Source organism: Pollicipes pollicipes, unplaced genomic scaffold (assembly GCF_011947565.3).
Source record: "Pollicipes pollicipes isolate AB1234 unplaced genomic scaffold, Ppol_2.1 Scaffold_4295;HRSCAF=5057_pilon_pilon_pilon, whole genome shotgun sequence".
NCBI lineage: Eukaryota > Metazoa > Arthropoda > Thecostraca > Pollicipedomorpha > Pollicipedidae > Pollicipes > Pollicipes pollicipes.
The window spans coordinates 36971990-36998671 of record NW_023596461.1 but is presented as its reverse complement, the minus strand read 5'-3'; the positions used below and the strand labels follow the sequence as shown (position 1 = coordinate 36998671).

At 48.6% G+C, this 26682-nt stretch overlaps 1 protein-coding gene across 1 annotated transcript in view; it reads right to left on the bottom strand.

Annotated features, from left to right (window-relative positions):
• LOC119097495 (transmembrane 9 superfamily member 2-like) overlaps nt 1-25736 on the bottom strand; it is an 85558-nt gene extending 59822 nt beyond the window's left edge. The window contains exon 1 of the mRNA XM_037220525.1: nt 25701-25736. Coding sequence (XP_037076420.1) covers nt 25701-25736 — 36 coding nt within the window. The remainder of the gene's footprint in view (nt 1-25700) is intronic.
• Between the last annotated feature and the right edge of the window lie 946 nt (nt 25737-26682).

Sequence of the window (26682 nt, the reverse complement as noted above, 5' to 3'; positions counted from 1 at the left end):
ACAATAACCGAGTGCTTACCTCCACTCTCAAGTGGTGCAATGTCACGGTAGACAATTTGGTAATAGTTGTTGAAGCGGGCTTCCACCCGCGCTTTGCACTCCAATTATCAGTTGCGCCGATCCGCGAGCATACGCTAAAACAGTCAAACGATCAGTTCATCGTCGGTCATCCGGGTGGTGACTGTCGTCGAGGGTGGCAGCCAAGTGGCCAAGGGCTGCGGCCACCGACGACGGGCGGAGGCAGGGCAGGGGCTTGGAGTAACCAAAAGGAAAACCTGCATTCTACGACTTTTGTATCGTTACAGGCAGAATCCTCGGTGTTACTCCCAGAAACTGATTGTTTTGTTGCCAGATTGCTTTTGGCAGTTTTTTCTTTTGTTAGTATGTAAAGCCTCGAAATACGTTTTTATCCAAAACGCTGCGAATAAATAAAACAGAATCTCTGAACAGTCAAAAGGCTGCGAAAGACTACGACAAAACTCATCTCTGAAAAAGTACTTGTTGAAGTCCAGGCACATGACAAATTTTTGGCACACTGTTGGCCATGTATTTGGATTAGAAACACTAACCAGCTTTGACCCGGACCATATTTGATATGTTAGCTGTGGAGGCAAATGCCTTCCAATTTATCCAAAATGCTTTCCAATTCGTGTCATTTTGCCTTCGTAGTGGGCCTCGTGAAAACTATGGTGAGACGTATGCTTACGAAAGTTGATAGTCTTCGTGCCGAATGGTATGGGTGAATCGAGTGCGTAGAACTCGATTCACGTGCGTTTGTTGTAACGCATGACAACGACGATGTGCAACTCGCCTTTCGAAGGGACTGCACAAAAACGAAATGTTTAAAGCAGTTTTTGATGCTCAAGAGGGCACTACTTGCAACCCTCCAGCTGTCATTTAACTGCCTTGACTTTGAATATTGACGTTGCTCAGCTGCAGACTGCTGCGCCTCCAAATCTCCGACCAGCGCATGCTGACCCAACAAGCGACCGGATGATCTGAAGGGGCCGAGGTCTGGCCAACTCACAAGCGGGCTTTTGCTGACATGGCCACGACGAGGAGGGTCACTGAGGGACCGGACACCCGGACCGCCACCAGTAATGGCCTGTTGAGGAGGGCAGGACAGGCCGAGGAGGGTCACTGAGGGACCGGACACCCGGACCGGCACCAGTAATGGCCCGTTGAGGAGGGCAGGATAGGCCGAGGAGGGTCACTGAGGGACCGGACACCCGGACCGGCACCAGTAATGGCCTGTTGAGGAGGGCAGGACAGACCGAGGAGGGTCACCGAAGGACCGGACACCCGGACCGGCACCAGCAATGGCCTGTTGAGGAGGGCAGGACAGGCCGAGGAGGGTTACTGAGGGACTGGACACCCGGGGCGGCACCAGAAATGGCCTGTTGAGGAGGGCAGGACAGACCGAGGAGGGTCACCGAAGGACCGGACACCCGGACCGGCACCAGTAATGGCCTGTTGAGGAGGGCAGGACCGGCCGAGGAGGGTCACTGAGGGACCGGACACCCGGACCGGCACCAGTGATGGCCCGTTGCGTCATGCGCGGCTCGCGAGATGTCATCCGACGGGCAGCCATGGACGCCTGCGTGGCCACTGAATCTCTGCATAATACCGTCGTGTCTGGCTAGTTGTCGGTGCACTGCATCAGGAGGTTAGGCGGAGAGATGAGCTGAGGAGTAGCATGTACAGATTAAATGGCAGAAATTGAATTGAAATAGAAGCGCACGCAATATCGAACGAAATTTAACGTAAGAAATGAGTTTATAAGCGGGCCGCGTGCATACTGCTAACAGTCAGTTTGCACGGGGCAGGACGAATGACGTGCCAGCGGGTGACATGTTTAGGTAAGGTGACATGTAGGCCGCTAGCGTCCGCTTTTCGAATACCAGCTGCGGTTTAAAAACATGCTCTGAACGTGTGGAGTCACTTTTCAGCCATGATGCATTTCCAGCCTTGCTGCCCATTAATGAGACTTCGTTCGCGTGCTCTGGAACGATCATATTTATCTCAAAATACTGTTCCCGGAGAGCCAACGCACTCAACCACACGGCTGGCGTTGCCGCTTTCTTCAGGATGCTGCATTGGAGCGGATAATTTGATAAACCAGCTGTGCATGCTAATAGTAACGTACCGTGCCTTTTGCGCACAGCAGGATAAATATGGGACGCTCTTAAAAAGAAATGCTGGAAGGAAGTATGCATGCTTTAGTAGAGGTTTTATGTTACAAGACAGCAAATTATCACAAAGGGATCTGTTAAGCCTATATTTATACAAAATCACAATTATTTTGTCGCCTTTGCAATGTTTAGTTGACTGATGTAACGCAACCCTGAGAGCTGCCGCATATGTTGCGCAATGGTTTCGTGTTGTCATTTTGGATGTGTGTTTCTTGTGACATGGATGGACCCCAGCAACGCAGCGCGTAATGAAGTCGCATCGTCCAGCGCCAAGAGCAGATCCAACGGGATTGGGAGGGGCAAGAGAACGTTCCCAATGAAGGCGGTGGAAAACACTCCAATGTGTACCCTCTCTGCTTGGCTTTAGTGCAGCTAGCGTCAGATTCGGAAGTCTCCCCCTCCTTTCGCAAACGACTAGCATCCTCCCAAATATTGTTCCTGGACCCGTTCTCACAAGACGCCGCGGCGCAGATGGCGCAGGCAGCGCCGCCCAACGGCGGCCGAGCGAAGCGGCCTGGTCTCGATGTTCATGAAGGCCGGCGCATGGCTGCCCCCCCCCCCCCCCCCCCGCCCCAACGTTTGTCAATGTCGATCTGGTCGGATGCTGTGTCCTACACGATGGCGTCTTTTTATGCCCCGCCACCGGATTCGCTGGTGTCGGCAGTTGGCGTGGAGAGACCGGGAAGGGTGGGGGACAGATTCCCATTTGCGTGGCTGATTTGATCAGGAGAGACGGAGCCGGGCGGACCATTTGTCGATGGGTTCCGCTGCTATCGACACGGGCGACGCAAATGTACGCAAAGGTGGTAGCGCGGCGAACGTAGTGTGCCCCATGGCATTGCATCGGCTCACATCATGTGATGGCTTTCTTTACGACCACTGACAGCAATAATTGCACTGTATTGTTTTATGTGTTGTTGGACGGCTTCTCGTCTGCATCTAAAAAATATGGAGCAAGCTTTGCCGAGCCAAATATCAGTATGCCCTGCAAAACGTCTAAATTGGTGCATAATGCAGCTGGAAATGCCCGCCTTGGCGTGCCCTCGTGTCATTGGCCTTGCGCACAGGTTTGATCTAATAATTTATGTCGTCTTAACCCGTTCAGTACCTACGCCCAAGACTGAGGCTCATAATCAGAATCAGCTGAGTGCGGTCACCCTTTCGTCATGGAGGTTTTCAGCAGCATAAGTCATGACATGAGATGGTTCATAGGTAAAAATGGTCAAGTGATTCGGTCATGGTTGTAGTTTCATATTCAGCTGGGGGCTCCAGACCCTCCCTCTCACCCTACCATGAACTTGGGCTCCAGCCCTTCAATTCGAAACTGAAAAAGCGAGCCAAATCCGTGGGGAAACCCGTTTGGTAGCGTATTTTTAGGCAGGCTGCGCCATTTTTACTGCTATGCTCACCTTGCGAAGCCCCGTGTCTGGTGGCATGTTGTATGTATCACCCGCAAGGCGGGACAGTCCCTCTCTTCCCAGCGTTTGTTTTGGGATTTGGCCAGTGCGTCTGTTCTCGTTGTCGGTTATTGTGTTCGTGAGCTATGACATCAAGCGTTGTCCTTAAAACTAATGGCTGCCCGGTACCCAATATTTTCTTGTGAGGCATAACTGGTGGTGCTCATCAAACGTCATCCACCTGTCTGGGTATTCAAATTTTATGCTCCCTGGATATAAGCGATCTTTATCTTTTTAGCATTCATCTTGAGCTTGTTTTGACAAAACCGGTCGAACAGTTGAGACAGCTGAGCTTCCAGGCAATGAATAATCTGATGCAGCTGATAATTGGGTCTGCAGTTTAGCAGCGACGTGTTATCTGCGCATTGCAATATTCTTGCTTCAGCTTAGTACCGACTCATCTCATTTCCGAAAATTGAAAACGCCAAAAAGCTAAATGAATCGCCCTGACGGACCCCGCTAGCATCCCGAAGCGTTTAAGGCAGGACAACACCAGCCTTCTGTTAGAAAACTTAGCCCCTTGTTTGCCGTTATTTGCGCTACATGGCATGAGCAGGGACGGTACTTTCATTGGTCTCACAGGCTGGAATCTGTCCTTGGTATTCAGGCTCTGCCGTCTGGTGTTAAGATTGTCACGGAGGACATCTTCATAGCCTTTTTATCCAGACTAATTGGGTTTTGTACCACACGCTGATGGTATTTACTGTTGTAGACTTTTTCCACCAAGCGGCAAGGTGTCACGCTTCTCACCGTCTACATCTCGGCTGCTACGCCTGTTAGTTAACAGATGTAGTCTAGATTGTTCCAGTTTAAAAAGTAGGACCTTCCATGTTAGCATTTAGTACAACATCGCAATTTACATAAACATTTTTTAGATCACTTTGCAACGCGCTTCACAGTTGATAACCGCTGCGTGGTCAGCATTACATGAAAGGTTTGCATGTCAGCCTTGCATGAAAGTTTTGCACAACCTTTAAACAAATGACCACCACCAAAATCGATCTCTTCCTTTCAGGAAAATATTCACTTGTATGTGATAATTCTGAGCTACCTCTCGTGTATACCAGATAATGTACAAAATATTCCACGTTGGATTTGGACACCTTTACATTTACTAAGTCTGTATACATTTGATAAAAGCCTTTATGCATTCTTGGAAGTCGTTCAGTGGTACGTGACACGACGTCATGCCCATTGGAAATCGAGAGAACGTAAAATGTATCTGTGGCTCTCGAATGGGCCGTGTAACATTACATGTGTCTTCTTGCGATAAGTGCAGTTTGCTTGTGTCGTTTGTGTACAAGCTTCATGGTGAACATTGTTTTTTGCGTGACCAAGCAGCTGTTGTAAACTATGAAAATGTTGCAGGCCAATGTCAGAAGCATAAGATAAGTTGTAATACGTGCCACGTCATTGTAAGAGAGAGAGAGAGAGAGGAGAGGAAGGAAGGAGAGAGGAGAGAGAGGAGGAGAGAGGAGAGAGGAGAGAGAGAGAGAGAGTGAGAGACGTAAGCCGAGTCCAAATCTGAGAGAGAGGAGGAGAGAAGAGAGGCGAGAGAGAGAGAGAGAGGAGAAGAGAGAGGAGAGGAGAGAGAGAGAGAGAGAGAGAGAGAGAGATGAGAGAGAGAGAGAGAGAGATAGAGAGGAGAGAGGCGAGGATGAGAGAGAAGAGAGAGGGAGCGAGAGAGAGAGAGGAGACGAGGAGAGAGAGAGAGAGACAGAGAGAGAGAGAGATACATACCTACATACATATATATTTATATATATATATATATATATATATACATCTTCATAATCTACTTTTTGTAATCTCACGGTTACACGTTCATTCATGCCCACGTGCCATTACTCACTTACCCACCGACTTTTTCGCTCAGTCTCTCACTAACTTACTCGCTCACTCCCTCTCCAACTCTTGTTTCAATATTGCATTGTTTATGAAAGCCGCTTCATTGCGTCGCGATAAAAAAACGACGTTTAGTGTTTCTATAGTGCTCGCGTTGAAATCGCGGCGGGTAAGTTATCGGCGCTGGGAACGCAAGGAGCGGAGCAATCGTGGGGATGAGGAAGCACCGAAAGAGAATTTCCACGTGATTACCAATGGCAAGCAATCGTTGAAACAAAACGGAGCTGCTGGCTCGCCTCTTTACTGTAACCCAGGGGACCATCATCGCAGCCTGAGAAATTGGTCGGGCTGGTGCCTGGTCAACGTTAGGCGGTGACGTCACAAAGTCGCAATGGCTCGCGTTGCGGCGTTGCATGGCAACGTCGACTGCGTCGCGTGGAAAGCAGTCGTCGCGCAGAAATGCTGTGGTTCGTCTTGTCTTTTATCGTCAAGGCCGTGTAATGCCAATGTAATGTATCAAATGCAATATTGTGATTATCGTGCAGTGTGGCTTTAAGTTTGGATTGTTGTGTGGCCTCAGTGCGTGCTATTATGTCGCGGATGAAGAGAATTTTGGAGCGATGTGTGAGCGTGGGACAAAAGTGAGCATCAAAGGCAGTTTTTTTGGCAGCGAGATGCCACCTGTGAAGTGGTCGCTTGCAAGATTGCTGAAACGGCACAACAAAGACATTTTTGCTACTTTTCCAAAAAAACGATCAAACTGTCCCTAAAAATATGACTGCACCGTTGCTCTTGGACCAACACTATAAATGCGGAGGATGCGGTAATTTGATCTGATCATTTTCAAGATTATGACTATGATCTTGGACATATGGTTAATGCCAGCCTCATATCCAATGTTAAACCATGCCTTCGACCAAGTGCAGTTCCTTCTATGCGACTGGACATCGTCCGGCGCGCTGAAATGAGTATCCGTGTGCTTAAAATAAAAATTCCCGTCTGTTTTATGCAGGAATCTTTGATCCCGAATCAGTCACTAGTGCATGCATAATCCATGCCGCTCTGTGCAGTTTGCATGACTACAATACGAGATTCAAGCGAGATTTTCTGGCCATAGTCTTGTTTACCAAATGGGGCCTGACTACCACACAAGTGGCACAGTTATCCATGCTACACGGGCGAAGGGGGGTGAGGGTCTGGACGTAGCCAGGGTTTGCGGCGGGGAAGGTAAGTTTGCACGAGCGAGTCCCAGCTCCATTGACAGTACATCTACGCACTGTGAACTGACCAACAAACCCCACAACCGTTAAAAGGTACAGTACCTAGCGCATCAATGAACTTCTAATATTGGTTCACCCTGGTGCATTAAGCAGTTCTTTCACCTGCATACCGTACATGTTCACTCGGCTTTTTTGCGAGTCTTGTTACTTATGAACCAGTTTTGGGCTCTTCGTGTTACTGTTCATGGTAGTGCTTGAGATTTCAAATAAAGGCTATTTGCCTGGTCATCAAACTCCGGGATTACATACAGAAATATCGTGGTAAAAACCGCTGCTGTGCCTGAACCATAGGCCTTGAACCCCACGGGCAGAGACGAATGGAGGCGCCGGGGGTGGGGGGGCTGGAGCCTCGGAGGGCTGTACTGTTCTCGTGTATTTTTGCGTCGAAAAACAAGCATGGCGGCGCCAGCCCACTGGGGCAGCCGATGCAATGAAGTGGGACTAAAAAAGGGGTCCATCCAGACAGATCCGTGGTTATGGCTAGAAGTGGGAGGTATCAGAGTGGTGCAAGCAGTGCAGTACTCGTCGGCCGTTTACCGTCCCCCTTACCCGCTCGGATTATGTCACGCTGGACCACAAAAAGTGTCTGTGTATAAAAACAAGCGTGCCATAACGAAAGAATGGGCATGTCCGGGTCCAAGACGTTTTGTTGTCGCAATGAAAAACAAAACTGGTGATTTGTAAATGGTCTGATTAATGCGTCTGACAGCTACGCGGAAGTAACTGTTTCGTTGTGTCACAGATCCAAGATCCAGCTGTGCGGGAAGCGGCAACGCATACGGACGACGTGGATGCCGCCTACCAGCAAGTAGCCGCGATGTCTCCAATGCCCGTCCTGAACAAAGTGGACGAGAACGACGGGTTCAGCGAGTCGGGCAAAGGCAAAACTCCATGGCGGTGGCGGCGAGAGGACCGAAAATGGCCCCCGCTGTGGCGACGAGATGGACAAGGACACACACATCGAGCACGAGGCGCTGGCCTTCGTCATGGGCTTCGTGGTGGCCAAGTGCAAACACCTCGATCCAAGTATGGGACTGTCGACCCGAAAGGCACCACCCAGCTGTGTGCCAGACAGCTGGATACACACGATTGGACAGGGTGGTCTGATGGTGCCTTTGCCGGCCTGGACGATCGTTGTCGAGGCTTTCGAGATCGTGCTCCAACTAGTGATGGACCGAGGCATGGACCAAGACATTGACATCATGGACCGCCCACAAAGCTCCTGGTGAGAAAGTTCCGCGCTGGACAAGCGGATTGCTCGGAAACTGGTGAGGACGCGCATCCATCTGCACCTCAGATGGCTTAATCAGGCTGGGGCTGAGCGAGATGCTGCCAGGCGCGCAGCTAAACAGGTGCGACGTCAGGTGGACAGCGCGAAGTGAATATGGTTGTGCTTATGTGAGCGTAAGAAAGTGAGCTTAAATAAGCATCGCTATGCCTTTTTTGTCTTGCATGCTTGTGTGTCTGTCTGAGGCATAGACGGTTCCTCCGCATATAAACATTTGGCTTGCTTCAGACTGGTTATCATGTCGCATGACTCCGGACTAATGCTGTGCTGTCTATAGCTGTGTTCTCCGTTCCCGCTGTTTATTTTGGGTCTTCGCCAAGTGTGCGCAATGAAGTGTATGCTGGGTGCAAGAATCGCTTTAGTAAAATACGGCGAATTCTGGGTCATACGCGTGTTCGATAAATTGGCTGCATGGCGTGACGGATATCATCTTGGTTAACGCCATGCGCCACGACCTTCAGAGGCTTCTTGGAATAGTTGACGCAATGTGCGATGTCCACAATGTCCTATGTTCTACCAGGCAGCATACTACTTCCGTCGTCTCAAACTGCCTCAATCGCACCCCAGTGCAACCCAGCGTGCTATTATGCATAGTGCTGAGGTTCAACGCGACAGGTCGGATGAAGATCCTGGTGCCGCTCAGTTCTCGCTTTGGCAGTGGCTGGACCTTGGGCAGGTTCACTAACCTGCAATTAAGCAGCTGTAGGCTGGCCGACTTCAATGCATCGCCATGGACTCAATGTTTGGCATCCTCAGCAAATGGGAGTGCCATGGCACATGGGTTCGTAGTTCCTAGGCCTATGTTCGCTGTTTTACAACAGGCGTGACAAAAATAACCTTTTATATTTCCTCATAGTACTTTTTGAAGTGCCCTGTGGTGATCACCAGATGCATTTGTTAGTAGGTGCGCCGGCGTAGCAGACGCGAAGGTGATGCTGACGGCGCGGTGATGCCAGGCTGCGACTTTGTGACGTCACTGTAGTGGTGAAGGAAAAGTGCCGGAAAAATCCCCGGATGATCATACCTTATTACATGGCGTTGCTTTAACCTACAGATGAGCGTGAAGTGTGGTGACGCGGAAGATGGGGTGCTGATAGACGCGTCCGAGATCTCAGGTAATTTACATAAAGCTCAACCTGTTAGCATAGAGGCCAGGCAACACCTGACAGGCGAAAGGCCCAAAATGGAAACCTGGGTTGGCAACACAAATTCTGGAAGGTAGGCAAATAAGCGAGACTTGTCAGCATAACAAACTGCACCGAATCTGGAGTCACCAAAGATGTGCTGATCACAAGAGGGATGTGTTCAGACAGTACTCCGCGATCCGAGCGCTTCTTATTCAGCACATTGTTTTGCATCGACATCTTGGTGGGTCACAGTCATCTTAGGTCTTAGGCCTTATGCTTAGGTTACTTTGGTCTTATTATCTTAGCTCATATGATGTCAACTTAGGCATCGTTGTGTGCGACAGAGGGAGAGTGCAAATTAAATCCGCAAGATTTACTCATTCTAGCGCCCACAACACAGATACCTCAGCCAATGTCACACGCATATGTATTCCTGTAAGTTTAAAAAAAAACGCCACTCTTAGAGGAAATATGTTGCAAAGCTCACAAATGGGATAGGTTTTTGCTGGGCTGATAAGTCCGTGAAATACCAAACGTAAACAAGATGTCCCGCTGCAGGTGCTCGACGGGGTGCCAACGTAGTCGTAAGGGTTCTTGAAATGAGCCCGCAGATCAGAAGGCAACGATGGTGGATGAGATGAGTGAATCGTATAACGTTAAGCTTAAAGTACTTTAAAGTGAGCGGCTCCGGCCAGATTACCCCCTCGGACCCCCACCCCCTCCACCACCCTACACCAGCAGTGTTTGGAGTTTGGCATATAAGGCGTTCGTTACGGCCTATCATGGGCAACAATGGTGAGGAACAGCCAAGGGAGTGGGAGCAAGATAACACATGGTTACTTCCAAATGTCTGATAAGAAATAAACCTGTGCAGACTTTGGGCGTATCTCACAAAATTAGTTGGAGGAGGGCTGAGCAATGAAATATCACCTTCATAACCCCTAAATTACGCCCACAAAAAGGCTTCTCCACGAATTTCTTACTCTCTTCCCAAGGTTTTTTTTTTGGGGGGGGAGGGGGAGACATCGTTATAGTACGGCGCTCCGCGGCTGCATGCTGCACCTGTTTTAGGATGAGGATGGACTCTTGAGTATAAGCACAGCTCAAAATATTGAGAACCGCTAGTACAATCGGTATTTAACACTACAACATGGTTTAACCATGTCTTTGTTTCTGTCTCTAACATCTCACTTTTTAGTTTGGTAATGGGGGCCTCCTTGATCTCAATTTGAGTACTCTATTTGTAATTACAATGCCTTCAGTTTAGTAGAAAAGGGGCCTCCTAAGAACTGAGGGGAGAAACATACCCTTGCCCTTCTCTGCCTGCCGGCTGGGGTGACAACTGCCCCTTCTGCCCATCTCTTTTCCGCCGCTCCGCCGCCTCTTGATAGCATCTATTTCTTCACGCATGCTATTTCTGTGTTTAACACGTTTATACTATGCGTGCCAATTGTGTTCTTATTGCGGTAGTTGCCTGGGAACAGAAGAAGAACACTTCTCTAATTCGGTATCTTTGCGCCATACTTTCGATAAGAATAGTCTTTAAATAGGCAGGAATGAATACGCGTGTCACACAGCGCGCTGCTCCCGGTACCAGAGCCGGAGCTGCTCACGCCAGAGCCAGAGCCGCTAGCGCCAGAGCCAGAGCCGGCGGCGTCCCGGCGCAGCCGTCGGTGACGGCTGCACCCCGCGCCGGCAGCCGACGCCGAGTCGAAACAAATGACTACACATCATCGCCAAGTCAAGGACCGCCGCCGGAGCCGACAGTGCGACGTTATCGGGCGTCGACGGTGGAGGCCATCGGTAGCACTCGCGGCCGAGCATCGCTGTGATCGATCGCACCGGACGCCGTTCGTTTGTCTCCAGCAGCTCATGCATGCGTGGCGCGCGGCTCCGGATAATGCCATGCCCGCCCTTGAGCCATGGTAGCCACTTGCCGCTCTGGCTCTCTGTGTTCTCTCACCACTCCCGTTCCCCCTTCCCTTCCGCCGTCTTTGCTCGCTTACATCCTTACTAGCTGACTTGCGCTGCATCCAAAGGCGCATCCATCCATACAGATCTGTTCTTGTCATGTTTCTTTATCTGCGTTGCATTGGTGCCCGTCTCTCTGCGTGTTATATCGCGTTTGTCTACCTCTAAGTGCGTTTGGCTTTGTCTTCAGATGCAGCTGTTGCAGTATCAACCTCCATCTGCCTGAATTTACGTTATGCGTCAATCTGTCTCCGTTCCTGCATTTGGCTCAGTCTCTGTATCTGGCTCTGTTTGAATTTCCACTTCTTTAGCACTTCTTCCTTTCGTTCTTCCGTCCGTTATTCTATGCATCCTGTAGTCTATCATTTCTGGCCGTGCACTGTCCCTTCCCGCACTTCTGGTGCGACACAGATAAGGTGTTAGTGCCGACCCGCGCTGTGCGTTTTTCATGTGGCTCGGCGCGACAAGACAGAATGCGATTCAATGCGGCTTGACGCAGCCCGATGCGGCCTGATGCGTCTGTCATGTGTCAGACAGCGTCGCTCACGCTGCTGGCTGCCATGGATACCGAGCAAGCAATACTTCCACTTGTGTGTCGAGTTCCGCCAATTTTTCTCCCCCTGCATTCTCAATTTGCTCCATGGCTGACAAAATTTCACGTCAGCCCTATCGCGAAAACTCATTTCGGCATTCCCAACTTATTGAAACATTGCACCACTGTCGCCGTTCGCCTCTTCCCCACAGACGCCAGTTGTGGTCTCGCCAGCACCTACGGCACAGTGCACTGCAACATTTGTAGCTTATTACACGCTCGGGCAGGGTGTAATAATCCCCCAAAGGTTTTTACAACATAACTTCCGCACAGCGCGGCGTAGCCGCGTCACATTGCATACCTGTAGGCAATTGAATAGCAAGCACTTTGGCAAACAAAATTAGATGTTTGTTATGAGGTCGCTGACCTGATCCAGGTCAAAGTCAGGCCGTAGGATCTTCGTCACCAATCAGATCAAAACAATCTCGAGGGATTTTCGTCACCACGACATTCTCAAGATCAACCATGGTCACTGATATTTTTGTTGAGAACAGATATCTAGATTCGAGGCGGTTGCATTGGGAGGTCTTGGGGCTTTTTGAACACCGACCTTGAGTTTGGCGCTGCTTGACCTTATTTGGCCCAAAGGTCATCATCTAGTGATCCTAAATTTTGACACAAGAAAGTTGAAATGCAGGCTTAAGCCATCCTGCAAATTTGGTATATCCAGGTCTGGTAGTTTTTCAGATCTTAGGGGGTCAAGTTAACCCCCACTCGGGAGAATGGTATTCAACCGGTCACTCGGATACGTGCCAGCGACCGGAAGTCTTGGTCACCCTTCTCTTTTATGTGTAACCGTTTGGAAATGACAGCGAGAATTTGCACACAATTAAAGCGGTCAATTGCATACGTAGATTATGGCGAAGGGCACGCTTTATGCATGCAAATTGATGATGTGATTGAGCGGGAGGGGAGGGTATTCTCCATATGCTCCGTTGGTGATAACCTTGGCATTACCCTTCGAGGAATTTTCTTTGGCTTTCCCATATATTGGGGCATACCATCATTTCTGTCGCAACCCCTCCTCCCCCCCACATGCACTCACGGACATCAGTGATGGCTCGAAGCTTCACAAATATATGAGGTTCCTGCAGTTCATGTGCAGCACTACACAGTCTTCAATACCGCTGTCTATCATGAACTGTCAAAATATCGGCCCTTGTCTTTTCTGTGTATACCAATGCAGTGAGATGACCTTAATCAACCCGGGAGCATGTTACACCGTCAGAACTGGAAAGTGACTGAGGGAAATATCCTTTATGAAATCACCAGCCACTTGTGTAGGACATGGGACATAATACACAAAGCATACATGCCCACGGCAAGTATCGGAGGACCGCTTGAAAGGAGCGTATGGAAGAAACAGTGCAGCGATGCCTGGTGAGACACCGCTGTGCTTGGATGGAGCGATGCTGACTGGTTTAAACACTTTTTGGTTAGTATTATTCAGATTATTTTGAATTGATGAAATTCCTTAAATCTCAAGCCATTCAGGAAGAGTGAAATTTATATTCGACGTGTGTGTGCGTGTGTGTGTGTGTGTGTGTGTGTGTGTGTGTGTGTGTGTGTGTGTGTGTGTGTGTGTGTGTGTGTGTGTGTGTGTGTGTGTGTGTGTGTGTGTGTGTGTGTGTGTGTGTGTGTGTGTGCATGTGTGTGCATGTGTGTGTGTGTGTGTGTGTGTGTGTGTGTGTGTGTGTGTGTGTGTGTGTGTGTGTGTGTGTGTGTGTGTGTGTGCTCTCAAAATTTAGGTGTGTGTAGCATGTGGGCCATTCCGTCTGAAACTTGGGAGAGTTAGTCTGACCTTCAGTGCCGAGGCGGCCAGCCATAGGCCGTATCAGTCATAGCCAGGGGTATACCGCTGGTGTTCAAAGGGAATGCTCCGTATTTTGTAGATATTTAGATAAGCATCAGACGCGATGAAAAAGCTTACTTGCAACTACTGGTAAGCTTTCAAGATAAAAAAGCGACCCTAACTAGCAAAACTTCCATGTTTGTAAAAATGTACTCCATGATGTCATCGTTTGATGGCGTCATGGAATGGTTTTGTGACGACAGCAATTCCTGGCAGCATCTGACAGTCATATGACAGTCAATTTTTTAGGGAATCGTTCAATCTGATGCAACAACGGAGTGCTTGACGAAGCCATACATCTCTGAGATGCTTTCTTAGGCACCGACAATATTGAATGAGCGAATTACGTTGACCTAAGGTCAGGTATGGAGGTCAGACCAAGGTCAAAACCAACCTGATCTATTACTCTGGGGCTTGCTGTATGGGATAGTTTTTAATATACAAATTCACAATACCTAGCACAATCCTTACCCAAAAGTGCTAAAACCCGTCAGCATCATTCCATCCAAGCACAGCAGCGTCCCACCAAGCACCGCTGCGCTTTTTCTTCTACATGATCGTTCCAAGTTGGGTCCTTGGATCCTTGCCTTGAGCAAAGCCCATGACAGTATTACCGGCAGCCACCACTGCCGCTCACAGGCTGCTTCACTACATGCGCCACGGCCACGCGCACGCAGGGCAAAATCAACGTCAAAAGACGGCGCACAACCGCTCTGTCAACGCCTGGCCCCGACCTCTTAATGGCTGGGGCCCTCTTTGAGTGGTCCCAGCAAGACTTATCTCAAACATAGGTGTTTAAAGGCTTACTTCAAAGGGTTAAACTAGCAGTCTTGCGCACAGACCGTCTACATGATCTATCCACCCTGCAGTGAACGATTACATGCTCGTATGACTCGTCTTACGGGCATCTTATTTGAAATAAATGCGCCAGAGCTGTCTTCCCGCTTATTTCTTCCTCAATACAGCTCTTCATGGAATAAATAAAGACGCTACGATTCGGTAGCATTTCTGCTAGTTTATACCAAATTTCATCACAAGTTAAGAAAAAAACGGGGTCCAACTTAGTCTATACTAAGTTCACCGGTAACCCATGTAACTGATGATTTGCACATTGTGAACTGCCTAAATGTCTACATTATTAATGAGCATTCACCTAGTGTTACAAAATGGGAAAGCATGCTAGAGGTGCACACTCCTGTCTTTGGTGCTCTATCACAATGCTAGTAAACCTTGAATAATGATCTGAGGTAATTACTGGAAACAACACAAGATGTCCATGTCGCTGGCTAACTTGCATTAGGTATCTACTAACAAATGTAGGACGAAATACTGAGATAAAGCTGGGCTATTTTTGCCTCAGAGCTGAAGATAACTCACATCTTTCAACATCTTACGACTGATTGAGATATTGCGATGATGATTGAGCATCATCTGGTCCTTAACGCATACGATAAATCACACAGGTGCACGCAGATAATATGCTGTCACATCTTCCGAAGCCAACTCCCACCCATGAACTTTAGTTATGTATGAATGCTATACTATCCATGATGCCCTTTTCCCGAGGCGCAAGTTGCATTGTCATTGTTGCGCCAAATGGGTTGAGTGCATACCTGGCGCACAGATTGATGTGACGCGTCTTTAAAGCACATCGATTCCGTAACCCATGATGCGTCTTTCACCACACGCATTTGTTACATTCCATGGAGAATCATGGAATGCTGTGATGAACAACATTTATATTGTGAGGGATAATCCAAACCTTTGGTGAATCCAAGAAATGATTACACAAATTCTGGCTGATTGTAATCGATAGTCTTTAATCGGTTGGTGCAGTGGGATAGGAACTCAGCGCAGTGCAGTGGGCTATGTGTTAATTGCTGGGCTTAGTGCAGTGGGCTAAAAACCAAGAAATTGGCTTTTGTACAATCGAAAGAAGAATACCACATCACCGAAATGATATGAACTGCGCATCTAAAGAATACGCAATTTTCCGTTTTAAGTTACCACCAACCCAAATTATTGGCTTCAGTAGTTGAAGCAATGCACTTAGATTATATGCTTCTAGCCTTGTGATTGCTTAATGGACCCCGAAAGCCATGCATCACGCTGCCATCACGATTTCCTGCTCAGACATTTTGCTGACAGGGACAGAGATATCAGTTTCGGTTATTTGCTCTGCTTGGGTGATCAAGACAGAAAACGCGCTGGGCATCGTAACGAAGTTGACACCCACACTTTGTTTGGAAGGGTGCTGCGGCATAGTCAGTACTTTTCAGATGCCTACTTCAATTTCTCGGAATGGCGGTGTGGGGAAGCTAATGTCCCCAGCTCCCACTAAAAACGCACCCGGGTGGCCGGTCGGCCACCCAAGGTCACATGTTCATTTATGGTCAATGACCTTAACTGACCGTTTGAAGGTCATGGTGCACGAAATCATACAAGACTCCTTTGAGCTTTGCATTTGAATAAGCGACAAAGATTACTCTAGGCAGTGTGTTTCTACAAACAAAACGTTGATCTGGGTCATTTTAGGTCGGTGACCTATTTGGGACTTTAAGAAAACCATGGACGGTGTATAAAGCGGTTCCTGTTATCAATAAGTTCGAAATGAGCACCAGAAACTGCCCCATACTACAAGCCCTAGAGTAATTAAGCAGGTTGGTTTTGACCTTGGTCTGACCTTCATTGCTGGCTCTAGGGCAATGTAATTTGTTTATTCAATTGTTATCTTGCGTCAGAAAGTATCTCAGAGATGTATGGCTTCGTCTAACACCCAGTTGTTGGATCAGCTGGGACGATTTCCTAGAAATTGCCTTCGCTGAAACCATGGCCTGACTTTGACCTGCCATAGGTGAGCGACCTTACAAGGTTCATCTAATTTTGTTGATGCTAGACGATCCGCGATTCAATTGCCTATAGCCATGCAAAATTTGGCACGGCATAGACGTTCTGAAAGCATTCCGGAAAGCCCTTCGGGAGATCAATTTGATCCCCCCCCCCCCCCCCACCCGAGCGCATATTTTAAAAATCAGTACTCCCATGGTATTACAAGAGCAGGAAGCAAGGCATGATGTGCGAACTGTGTTGAACCAACATCCTTATAACGTGCCAAATTTGTATATTTGCATAATACTTAAAGAGGCCAGAGCTTGCACACGCAATATATTACGGCCTGCACATGCAAACTTCACCGGAGGTTTAACAAATACTTCAAGCTCTTAGAATGCCACTGATGCTTGATCTGTCAGCTGTAGTTAAACAAGGAATCTTGAAATGAAAAGTATTGCCATCTACTGTTGTGCTATTCCATCTAATCCAAACATTTGTTTTTATTTTCACTGAGGCAATTTTGTGCTCGGGAAGATATGGTGATAACAATGAATACAGAATGTGGGATGTGTGGTTTGTGTCCCAGATGCCAGGTTAATGATAAAGCTCACTAGTTGCTACAGGTGATTCTTTCAGGTAGTCAAAAGGATTAAACGTACCTATTGATGGCTAATTTTGGTAGTCAGTCAGAGCATCTACATGCAGTTTGTTAATGGGAAACAATTCAAGAGGCGGAGATGTGCCTAGTTTTAAAGGAAAATTTTGCTACACTAAAGTGGTCCAGATCAGACTGATAAATTCGAAAGCGCCGGATTGACGAGCGACTTGGATTGTAGAGAGCCGGACCGGACGGGAATGAATTCCATGGACTGAATACGCGAAGTGTTCCATAAGGCAAGCATGAGGCACGACTGGCGGCGCGTCAGGCTTGTGACCAGCAGATCAAGGACCAACGAACGAACCTCACCGCCCACGGCACAGCGAGCTCGGACGCGCGGGAAGAACACGTAACTGTTTATGGCAACGCAGTCGTCAATTTTCTCGGAAAACTTTAGATCCCAACAGGCTCGAGTTCGCAGGAGGCACGGCTGCACTGTTGCATTATGTACGAACAAAACGGGCCATGCCATCCCACGAATATATTGGAAATACTACTGGTTGCCATGAGATAGCATTCGCTTAAGGCTGTTTTAACAAGCAGGAGAGTCTTACTCGTGTATAGACGGCTCCTCTCGTGCACGCCTCACCGTCCGTCAAGGTCGGGGATGCTGTCATGCAGGCCGACAAATTGAAATATCAGGAATGGTGCCGGGTATCCGCAGGGAGCGCGTGCTCGGTGAATGGCCCTGGACGATATCTGTCTGCTCTGGAAGGTTCTACCAGAGCGATGGTCTGGGCAACCTTTAAGTGGCATCACTTTTAGAGGCGGCGGAGGGCCTCACGGCTCTTACGCCGCTGCTGTCGCCTCAGCACGCCGGATGTCGATATGCGTTCTGTCTGGTCGGGATAGCTCGTCTGTGACGGCGCATTTGGAGATGGCTGCCGGTTTCACTATCTGATGCGCTTGAAAGCTATTGACAGTACACTGAATATCGATATGCACTGAGTGAGAGGTTCGTAAGCGACACTTCGAGTTCCGGATAGCTCACCGCCTCGAATCTACCGACATGGTGCGGATCCTGGTTAGGTTCCGGTATTCATCGAAATATTTAGAGGATATTGTACTTTTGTAATTGATGTAGCGGATTGGGGTGCTGCGAAAGCATTAGACAACTGCGAGCAATGGGTGTTTTTGTCCAAAACGTCCTGGTGATACAACCATTTGCAAGTCCCGATGACATGGGATACATTGGCGTGGTTTGTTTTTATATTAACATCCTTTTGGAACAACATAATTTTCCGGCACAGTTGGCTGTATATCAGTGCACATTTGCTATCATTGGCCTTTCCCATGACCGTTCCAATGTCCTCATTAAACCTTCGGGTTGTGTTTTTTTTCTAACGTTTGGTTTGTTTGTTTTGTTTTTGTTGGGTAAAACTTACATGCTATTCTGGAGTATTTGCCTACGCTTTTCATCTGCATTATCACGTTTCGGAGATGCACCATTTGTCGTCAGATAAAGTGAGTTTCGAAGCTAGCAGTTGGTAGTGTTTATAAAATCTTCCTTCCACATTCTTCCCAACATGAACAGGATGACGTTTCGCATGCACACGCAAAGCAACATTCACAGTGCAATCATTGAGAAGGTATATAAAAAGCCAGACAAAGGACAGATCGAGGACTGTGGACCAGTCGGCAGGGGATCAGAGGGAGCGGGAGGAATACCTGATGATTTTGAATAGTCAAATGTTCACTTCATGCAGCGTTTCATTCCGTATATATATATATATATATATATATATATATATATATATATACACATCACAAGTCGCGGAAAACCTCAGCCAGTTACGTCGTGTCCGCGGGTGAAACCTATCATATAAAGATAGTGTACCTCGGCAAAAAGAAAACATATTACAGCTGCAATGGGAGATGGTTATAGCTGTTTTTAGCTGTTGGAAGTAACTTTTCATGATGATTTGCTTTAACATAGTTACCTGTTAGATCTAGCGCGCATAACACGTTCGTGGCAAATGGAACATGAAAAGAATTACGCTGGCGTTCTGTATTTTTCTTAACAAATACGTTGCGCAAGCTATGATATTCTGTAAGCTCATGAATTAAATGCAAACCATGCTTGGTGATGCCTGATATCATGGGTGCCGATAGGGTAATTTAAATAGTTGTGCTGAAAAGTTGAAGGAATGACAAAACGTCGACCGAATATAATAAATGTAACAAGAATGTGCTTTGCTTGGACACTTTTCACAATGATGAGTTTTGCTTCTGCCCTTCTCAAGCACAGCCCAGAAAACAGGCGCCTGCTCCGCAAGATCGAAATGCATCTCGGAAGTTAAAGGGGATGTCCAACAGTTGAACATTTGAGAGAGGCATCAGACATGCTGGGGAAAGCTTACTTTTAACTGATGGTAAGCTTTCAAGGTTTAAAAATGACTAAGTAGCAAAATTTCAAACTGTTGTAAAAATGCGCTCCACTACGTCATCGTTTGATGGCGTCGTGCATTTTTTTGTGACGACAGCAATACCTGGCAGCGTCTGGCAGGCCAGACCTAAAGAATACCTCGAAATGCACGAAAGCTGACACCATTCGGTCATTGTCGCTGTGGGCGCTGTATCGGGTGGCGGAGTAGTGAATGGCTTGTTTGTGGATTTTTGTCTTCGCACTAGTGGTAAGAAAATATTTGTTGAACTGTTCTTCATTACGCAACGTAGCGATCGCCGGCTTTTAGGGTAGGCTATTAATATGAAAGCAGGATACGCTGTGAAAACTGCCATATAATGTTATGAGTCTCTTACCGAAGCTTACCAAGGACTGTTCAGAATGTCAATTCTGTATTGTCGACCCATCCTGGCCTGCGGTGCTGTAGGTCCTGACGCTGGTATCATGTGATGTCCACAGTAGTTACTTTTTATAACTTGTGACTGGAAATGCACTTGCATGCAAAAATTAATAAAGTTGTAACATTGCTGTCCATCGATTGCCAAAAGCATTGGTATTGCTATGGTAAACATGGTAAGGTACCGAGAATGCTTTTCTTGCTAAGGATTATTTATGCAATTACTAGATAACCCTGATATGACCATTGCAGTGCTACACCCTTCTCGCTGGTGACAATCTTTTGGCGTGGTTAAATAGCTGCTACCATTCGTTCAGAAAATTATAAGCTGTTATCTGATAGGCTTGACATAGAGCAGTTTACGAATGTGGTACACTGTGTGATGACACAGGTCAACAGTGTCATTGTGGCACTATCCTCAGTTCTGTTCTGTGGCATGACATAATGAACAGTATATGTTTTTTGTACTGCAATCCGTGTTGCTTTCATAATAATTTCATTATGGAAAGATGGATCAAGCATGCATTCTTGTATTAACTGCGCATCTGACATATGACTTGCCGAAAACACCTGATACAATGCACCAATCACTTTCAGCAAAGCACACAACCAACAAGTGACATCGCTTGTTTGGCCTGTTTTTGGAATCCACAAAACGTAGGTGACAAAAATTAAACACATTAGTGATGAAGCTGCCGGTGCACACAAGGCTCATGACAAAGATATCATTAAGTGTTATCCAAGAAGCTAACAGCAATGCTTTTCTACCTCTCTCAGCACCTAGCATCTCGCACAAGTTGCAGTAACCATGACTTTAATGACTCACAAGCAATGATTCCCTGCATACAAAATTACGGCAGTATTATAACGACAGTAAAGACAGCTGTACGCGCATCCATAACAATACAGCACTATATTTTTCGAATTTTCAAGTGAGACAGCTTTGGAAAGCCGTATCGCGTGAGCTTATACCGAGCATGCGTATTAATGAGCCGCGCAGACGAGCCCATACTCCCAAAATAAATTGTGAATATAATGACATGCAATGGAATAATTACACGCTATAATACCTCAATAACGTGAAAATTTTGGCAAAACTTTAGTAAAGTAGCAAATCGCCTTCGAACGCCCCTGCAGCACGGATGCTAGTTTTTCTTTCAGTTTGCTGGCATCACTACCTTGTTATGTTTAAACGCAAACCTAAAGATAGAGGCAGGCGTAGATTAACCACAATTTTTGAGGGAGTCAGTAGACTTGAAGAACAACAAAACAATGCTCTCTCTCAGAAGTACAAACCTCGCACGTACACTCCCCCATCACATCGAGATCAATACAAGCCGCTGGCTCGCGCCACCAGTGATGACACCCATTTGAAGCGCCTGATTGGCACTCTGATTGGCAAGTATGATCCCACACTTAACAGTTCGCTGGACTATCAACTTGCAGGTTTTCTCACACTTTCCGCACAGGTTTTTAGTTATGACACCGCATTTCACCGTGAGCTCCCTTAAAGACAAAATCCTAACAGGGGTTCATGGTAGTGTTACTCACGACGCTGTTCTGTCTTTCTTTCAGACGCTGCACAAATTGGGAGCAGGTAGGTTGGTACATGAAATTAGACGTCGTCAGCTTCACAAACACGGCAAGGAGGTGGTAACACGAGTCGCACTTGTTCATCTCGCGGCTCCGGTATTGGCGACATAGGTTTTTGATTTTGGTATGACCTTATATGACCTTGCATGACCCATTGTGACCTCAATATGCATTATGATATAAATGTTCGGTGTTTTTTCAAGTTCTGCGGCAAAAGTTACCTACTTGAACTGCCTATGTTGATTTCTGTATATGCTTTGCAAAAGGTACCCATAGAAATAGGTTATGACCTGGGCCAAGGTTATTTTCTCTGGCCATACAGCGGTTGCTCATGTAAGTTAGTGCTCTTTTCCTCATACAAAACACCAAAACTACACACAAATATCAACAAACAGCGAAAATCGACCGTGGTTTCAAGTCAATGACCTCGCATTTCCCGAAAAATCTGAAATACACAACTTGTTGGTACTATCAGTTTTGGGTTGCTATGCCAGGTTTTCACAATGAGAAATGACCCAGAAAAAAGTTACGGTTAGTCAAAGCTTTTTAGAGGTTGATCTTGTTGACCTGACTTTGTAACTGGTCTTGTTAGATCAAAACTTGAAATACGCGCAAAGGATACCAGATTGATACATAAACAGGCACTGAAAATTTCGTGTTACTGCGAGTGTTCGTTTTTGGCACATGCTCCAAAACCCTTGGGGGGGGGAAGTCAACTCACCCCCCCCCCCGTCCGGGCGCAGGTTAAAAAACCTTTGGCGCATTCGTCTATTCACCAGTGATCGCGCGCATAAAAAGCAAAGTAAGTGGTCGTCGCGGCATCATACACGCGTGCAACGGCCACCGTGATTAGCTAGGGATGACCTGACATCCTGTGTTACCATGTGACCACTTCACTGCACATCGTGTGGCCACGGATGACCTGACATCCTGTGTTACCATGTGACCACTTCACTGCCCATCGTGTGGCCAGCGGATGACCTCACACCTTGTGTGTCATGTGATCAGTTCACTACAAATCGTAGGGCTATGGACGACCTCACACCTTGCGTTACCATGTCACCAGTTCATCACACATCGTAGGGTTACCAATGACCTCACTCCTTGCGTTACCATGTGACCAGTTCACCACACATCGTAGGGTTACGGACGACCTCACACCTTGCGTTACCATGTCACCAGTTCACCACACATCGTAGGGTTACGGACGACCTCACACCTTCCGTTTCCATGTGACCAGTTCGCTACACATTATAGGGTTACGGACGACCTCACACCTGGTGTGCCATGTGACCAGTTCACTACACATCGTGTGGTTCTGAAGCTGGAGCTTCGCAACTGATCTTCGTTGCATTATATAAGGCTAAGGCTGCGCCTGACACGTCCTTGGAGACACGACCAAAGAGTCAGCTGTCAAGATATACAACTTATACAAGCGAGGCGTGCACTTGAAAACGTCACTTTTAGGGGCTGATTTTTACATTTCATCCGCAACACGTTTATGAGTGGCATAGCTATTGGTGAATGGTATCAGTCGAAGTTGTAACCGTCTAGACTGAAACATTATGCCCTTTTAGCAATATTGGACCATTGTTAATCAATGTATTGCTGGTGCAAGCAATGTATGTCGGTGTACGTAATGCTCACGGGAAAGCAAAGCGAGCATGTTGCTTACCTGCGGACCCACGTTGTCTTATTGGAGGCCTTAAAATGACGAGGCCACGCTTGGCATATGTCACTTCACTCGTTTCAAAACAAAACAAGGGTGCGAGAGGTCTCTCAGTTCGCTGCGAAATGTTGTCGATAAAGGCCAACAAAGCTCCCGTCAGTTTGCCACCACAGTAGTTTACCGCACTGCAGCTCACACCGCAAAAACACTGCCGCAAATAGCGACAGGCGATTACTCGAGGATCCTTCGCATTCGAGCGCCAATGAAACGAGAAGCTGAGCTTTCACCCGGCACGCCTGTCGAATTCCAAGCTGCCACGAGCAGGCGCTTTGAACCGGCGGCAAATTAACAGACTCGTTCGGCAGTTATTTCATGGGTGGGCGACACAGTGGGCTGGGTCCCAATCGACCTCCTCTAATTTTCCGAGCGGGTGGTTCGGCCGGACCACGTCAGCGGCCCCAGTCAGTCGGAGACGCGGCCACTGTCGACGCCTGGCTGACCGATCCGCCGGCGAGCGGGCGGTTTTTCCGCCGCCGCCGCCGGCCAGCGCCAGGCCGCCAGTCCCGGGTCGCGCCGGGCCGGTCCGCGGTCGTCGGGGGCCATCTCGGGAGCGGTTCAGGCAGCGCGCCGCGCGTCGTCGGCGGCGCCGGTCGTCTGGCCGAGTGCCCTCTTTATTGGGCCGTCACGAGGCCCAGACGCCATGAAATTGTGAATCTCGGCTGTGTCAGATCAATGGCTGTGTCCTCCACCCGCGCTACCGCCGCAGCAACCGGGGCGCTGGGAGACGGCGAAGGGAAAGGGAGGATGGGGGCCGGGTAGTTGCCCGGACGGCTTGTTTACTGGCCAAACATCGGCGGCGACTGATACAGTTGCGTCGTGTTTTCTCGGCAAATTGCCGTCCTGATTAGCAGCGTCGCTTTATCATCGATGGTCAATGCGGAGAAAATGGGCGCGTGTTGACGGTACCCGGACGTCCTCGCCCGATCACGGGCTGGGTCAACACGGCGGCGACCGGCAAACAGACGGCTGCCGCGGCGCCGCCGGCTCTCCGACCTCCCGCTGGCGAGCGCCGAGCAGCGGCGCGGATCCGCGGCTGGATCTGCGGCTGCCGGCCGCAGCGGCGAGCAGCGGCGCGGATCTGCGGCCGGATCTGCAACTGCCGGTCGCAGCGGCGACACTGATGCTGCCGCCGATAGCGATTGGCTACGTGAATCGGGAGCTGGCTTTCGGGGATCGGCAGCTGACTGCCGATGATCAGGACAGGGCTAACGGGACCAGGAGCTGGCTTCCGGGGATCAGAAACTGGCTAATAGAAGCAGAGTCGGCTTCCCAGGGTCAATCCGACGGGATCGGCTGAATCAAAGACTACGAGGTGGATTCATCAGCATGTGTCTTGCCGGTGACCTTATGCCGGTGACCTTATGCCGGTGACCTTATGCCGGTGACCTTATGCCGGTGACCTCATGCCGGTGACCTTATGCTCGCCTGGGTCAGGCCCTGGCCGTCGCATGACAAGAATTGCCTACCGGCGATGGGGGTCTGGCCACCAGGCGGCGATGGAGCACTCGTTATCAGCGATCAGTACCCGAGGAACGCTTGGCAGGGCCCGGCAAGCCCCGGACCGGGATGCGGTTATGCTGGAAATGCCAGGATGATGACAGGTCGTCGTTTTCACCGATGCCAAATAACGGCTTAACGGTTTGGTCATTCTGACGCATCTTATCATGGCATGGCAAGACGGGCTACTTTTCATTCGCAGCGTGCCAACATTTAAGTTCAAGAGACGGTACGCATTCTTTAGATGTTTCTCACACGGTCTAATGTGACACTAGAGTTGCGAAACTGATTTGCGACAATGACGATGCCATACTGTAAAATGTCAAATGGCATTTCAGTAAATCGCCCACTTGAGGCGCTGGGCAGCGGGCGACGCGCCTTTCACTTTGAAAAGACTTATGACTATACTAAAGACTATATTATCTTCGACACATGCCACTCAACTGGTTCATGTGGCTCGTACCGTCTTCTAACAGAAAATTTCAGATCTATATCATGTGACATATGCATTAAATGACCTCCTTTTCGACGGCCACGGCCTAACATTTTATCACATTGCTGTGTGGCTTCAGATCGTCTCAGGCCTAAATCACGTGCATTTTATAGCCACTCGATTCTGCAACCTCCATTAGATGAACACGCCTGTGGTCAAGCAGCGGCCGCAGAATATATCACAAGCCATTGCAACATCAATTTTCTGTAAATTCGTTACGCAGAAAGATATAACTTTGTGACATAACGTAGCACATGTGAAACACGTCACAATCTGCCGAACGAATCGGAAGATGCGCTACAAAACAGTAGGCACTTAATGAAATGGTAGCGTCGTTTGCTAAATATTTCCCCTTTTTAAAAGATGCTTATGCGCGTTGCACTATTCATCCGCAGATGCTTTCCTTATGTTGCGCTGTTTCACTAAAATATGAACATTGGAACGATACTGGTGCTACGACCCGCAGCCAATGCGTCACGCAAACGTGACGCACCTCGGCACGCAGGCGCATTGACACGGCGGCCGGCATGTTGAGTCTGTGTGCGAGGTTGTGACATGGCCGTGACAGACTAGGCAGATCCGGCAAATGTCAAACGTTATTCGGGTCGAATGCAGTGTTTTAGACATCGCCTGATTAGTCCAGTGAGACTCGCTGACTAATCCGTCTAATCATCTTAACAATTCAACAGACACTAATAACTTTAATCACGTCTATTCTCTTTCTGACTTATGCATTGCTCACGGCCAGTTCACATTACATTTTTGCCACAAGTGTCACATCCATGCGTTTCAGCTGCCGAACCACCTGGACTGCGGAGCTGACGCCTTTCCCACTCTCCCGCAGACAGTGCTCAGCGAAGCCCCTCCAGGCTACCCGTGATGGCGAGTCGTGAGCGAACCTTCCGGCGACGGACCTCGTCACCCTGTAGTGAAACACTTGACGGTCGAGACGTTCCGTTTTTCATGACCTTGGCTTTATGCGCATTGTCGTGCTTGTGATTCGTGCGGTATGAATGTGCGTTGCTTTTGTATCCAGGAGGTGAGGTCGAGGCATCGATGTTTTCCTTTCAGGAGGCGAGGTCGAGCCACCAATGTTGAGTCACCGAATGAACCACCTCACCTCCTTCCAGGCGGCGAGGTCGAGCCCCCGATGCCTCCAGGAGGCGGGGTCGAGCCACCGATGTTTTGCCTCCAGGAGGTGTGGTCGAGCCACCGATGTTTTTTTTATTCGTGGACGCGCCTGGCTGAGCGTGCTGACCGTTACAGCGGAGCATCTTCAATGGCCACCGCAGCTGGTCAGCGCGGACCACGCGCCCACGAACAGCTGTCACGGAGGCATGTCATGAACCGCTGGCAATGACGACCACTGCATCGACGCGGTTCGGGCTGCCAACGGGTACGGTTGTCGTGAACGGAAGCTGAGGGCTGGTATTCCTCGCTAGAGGACGAGCCACGCAATCTTGTATACGGACTGC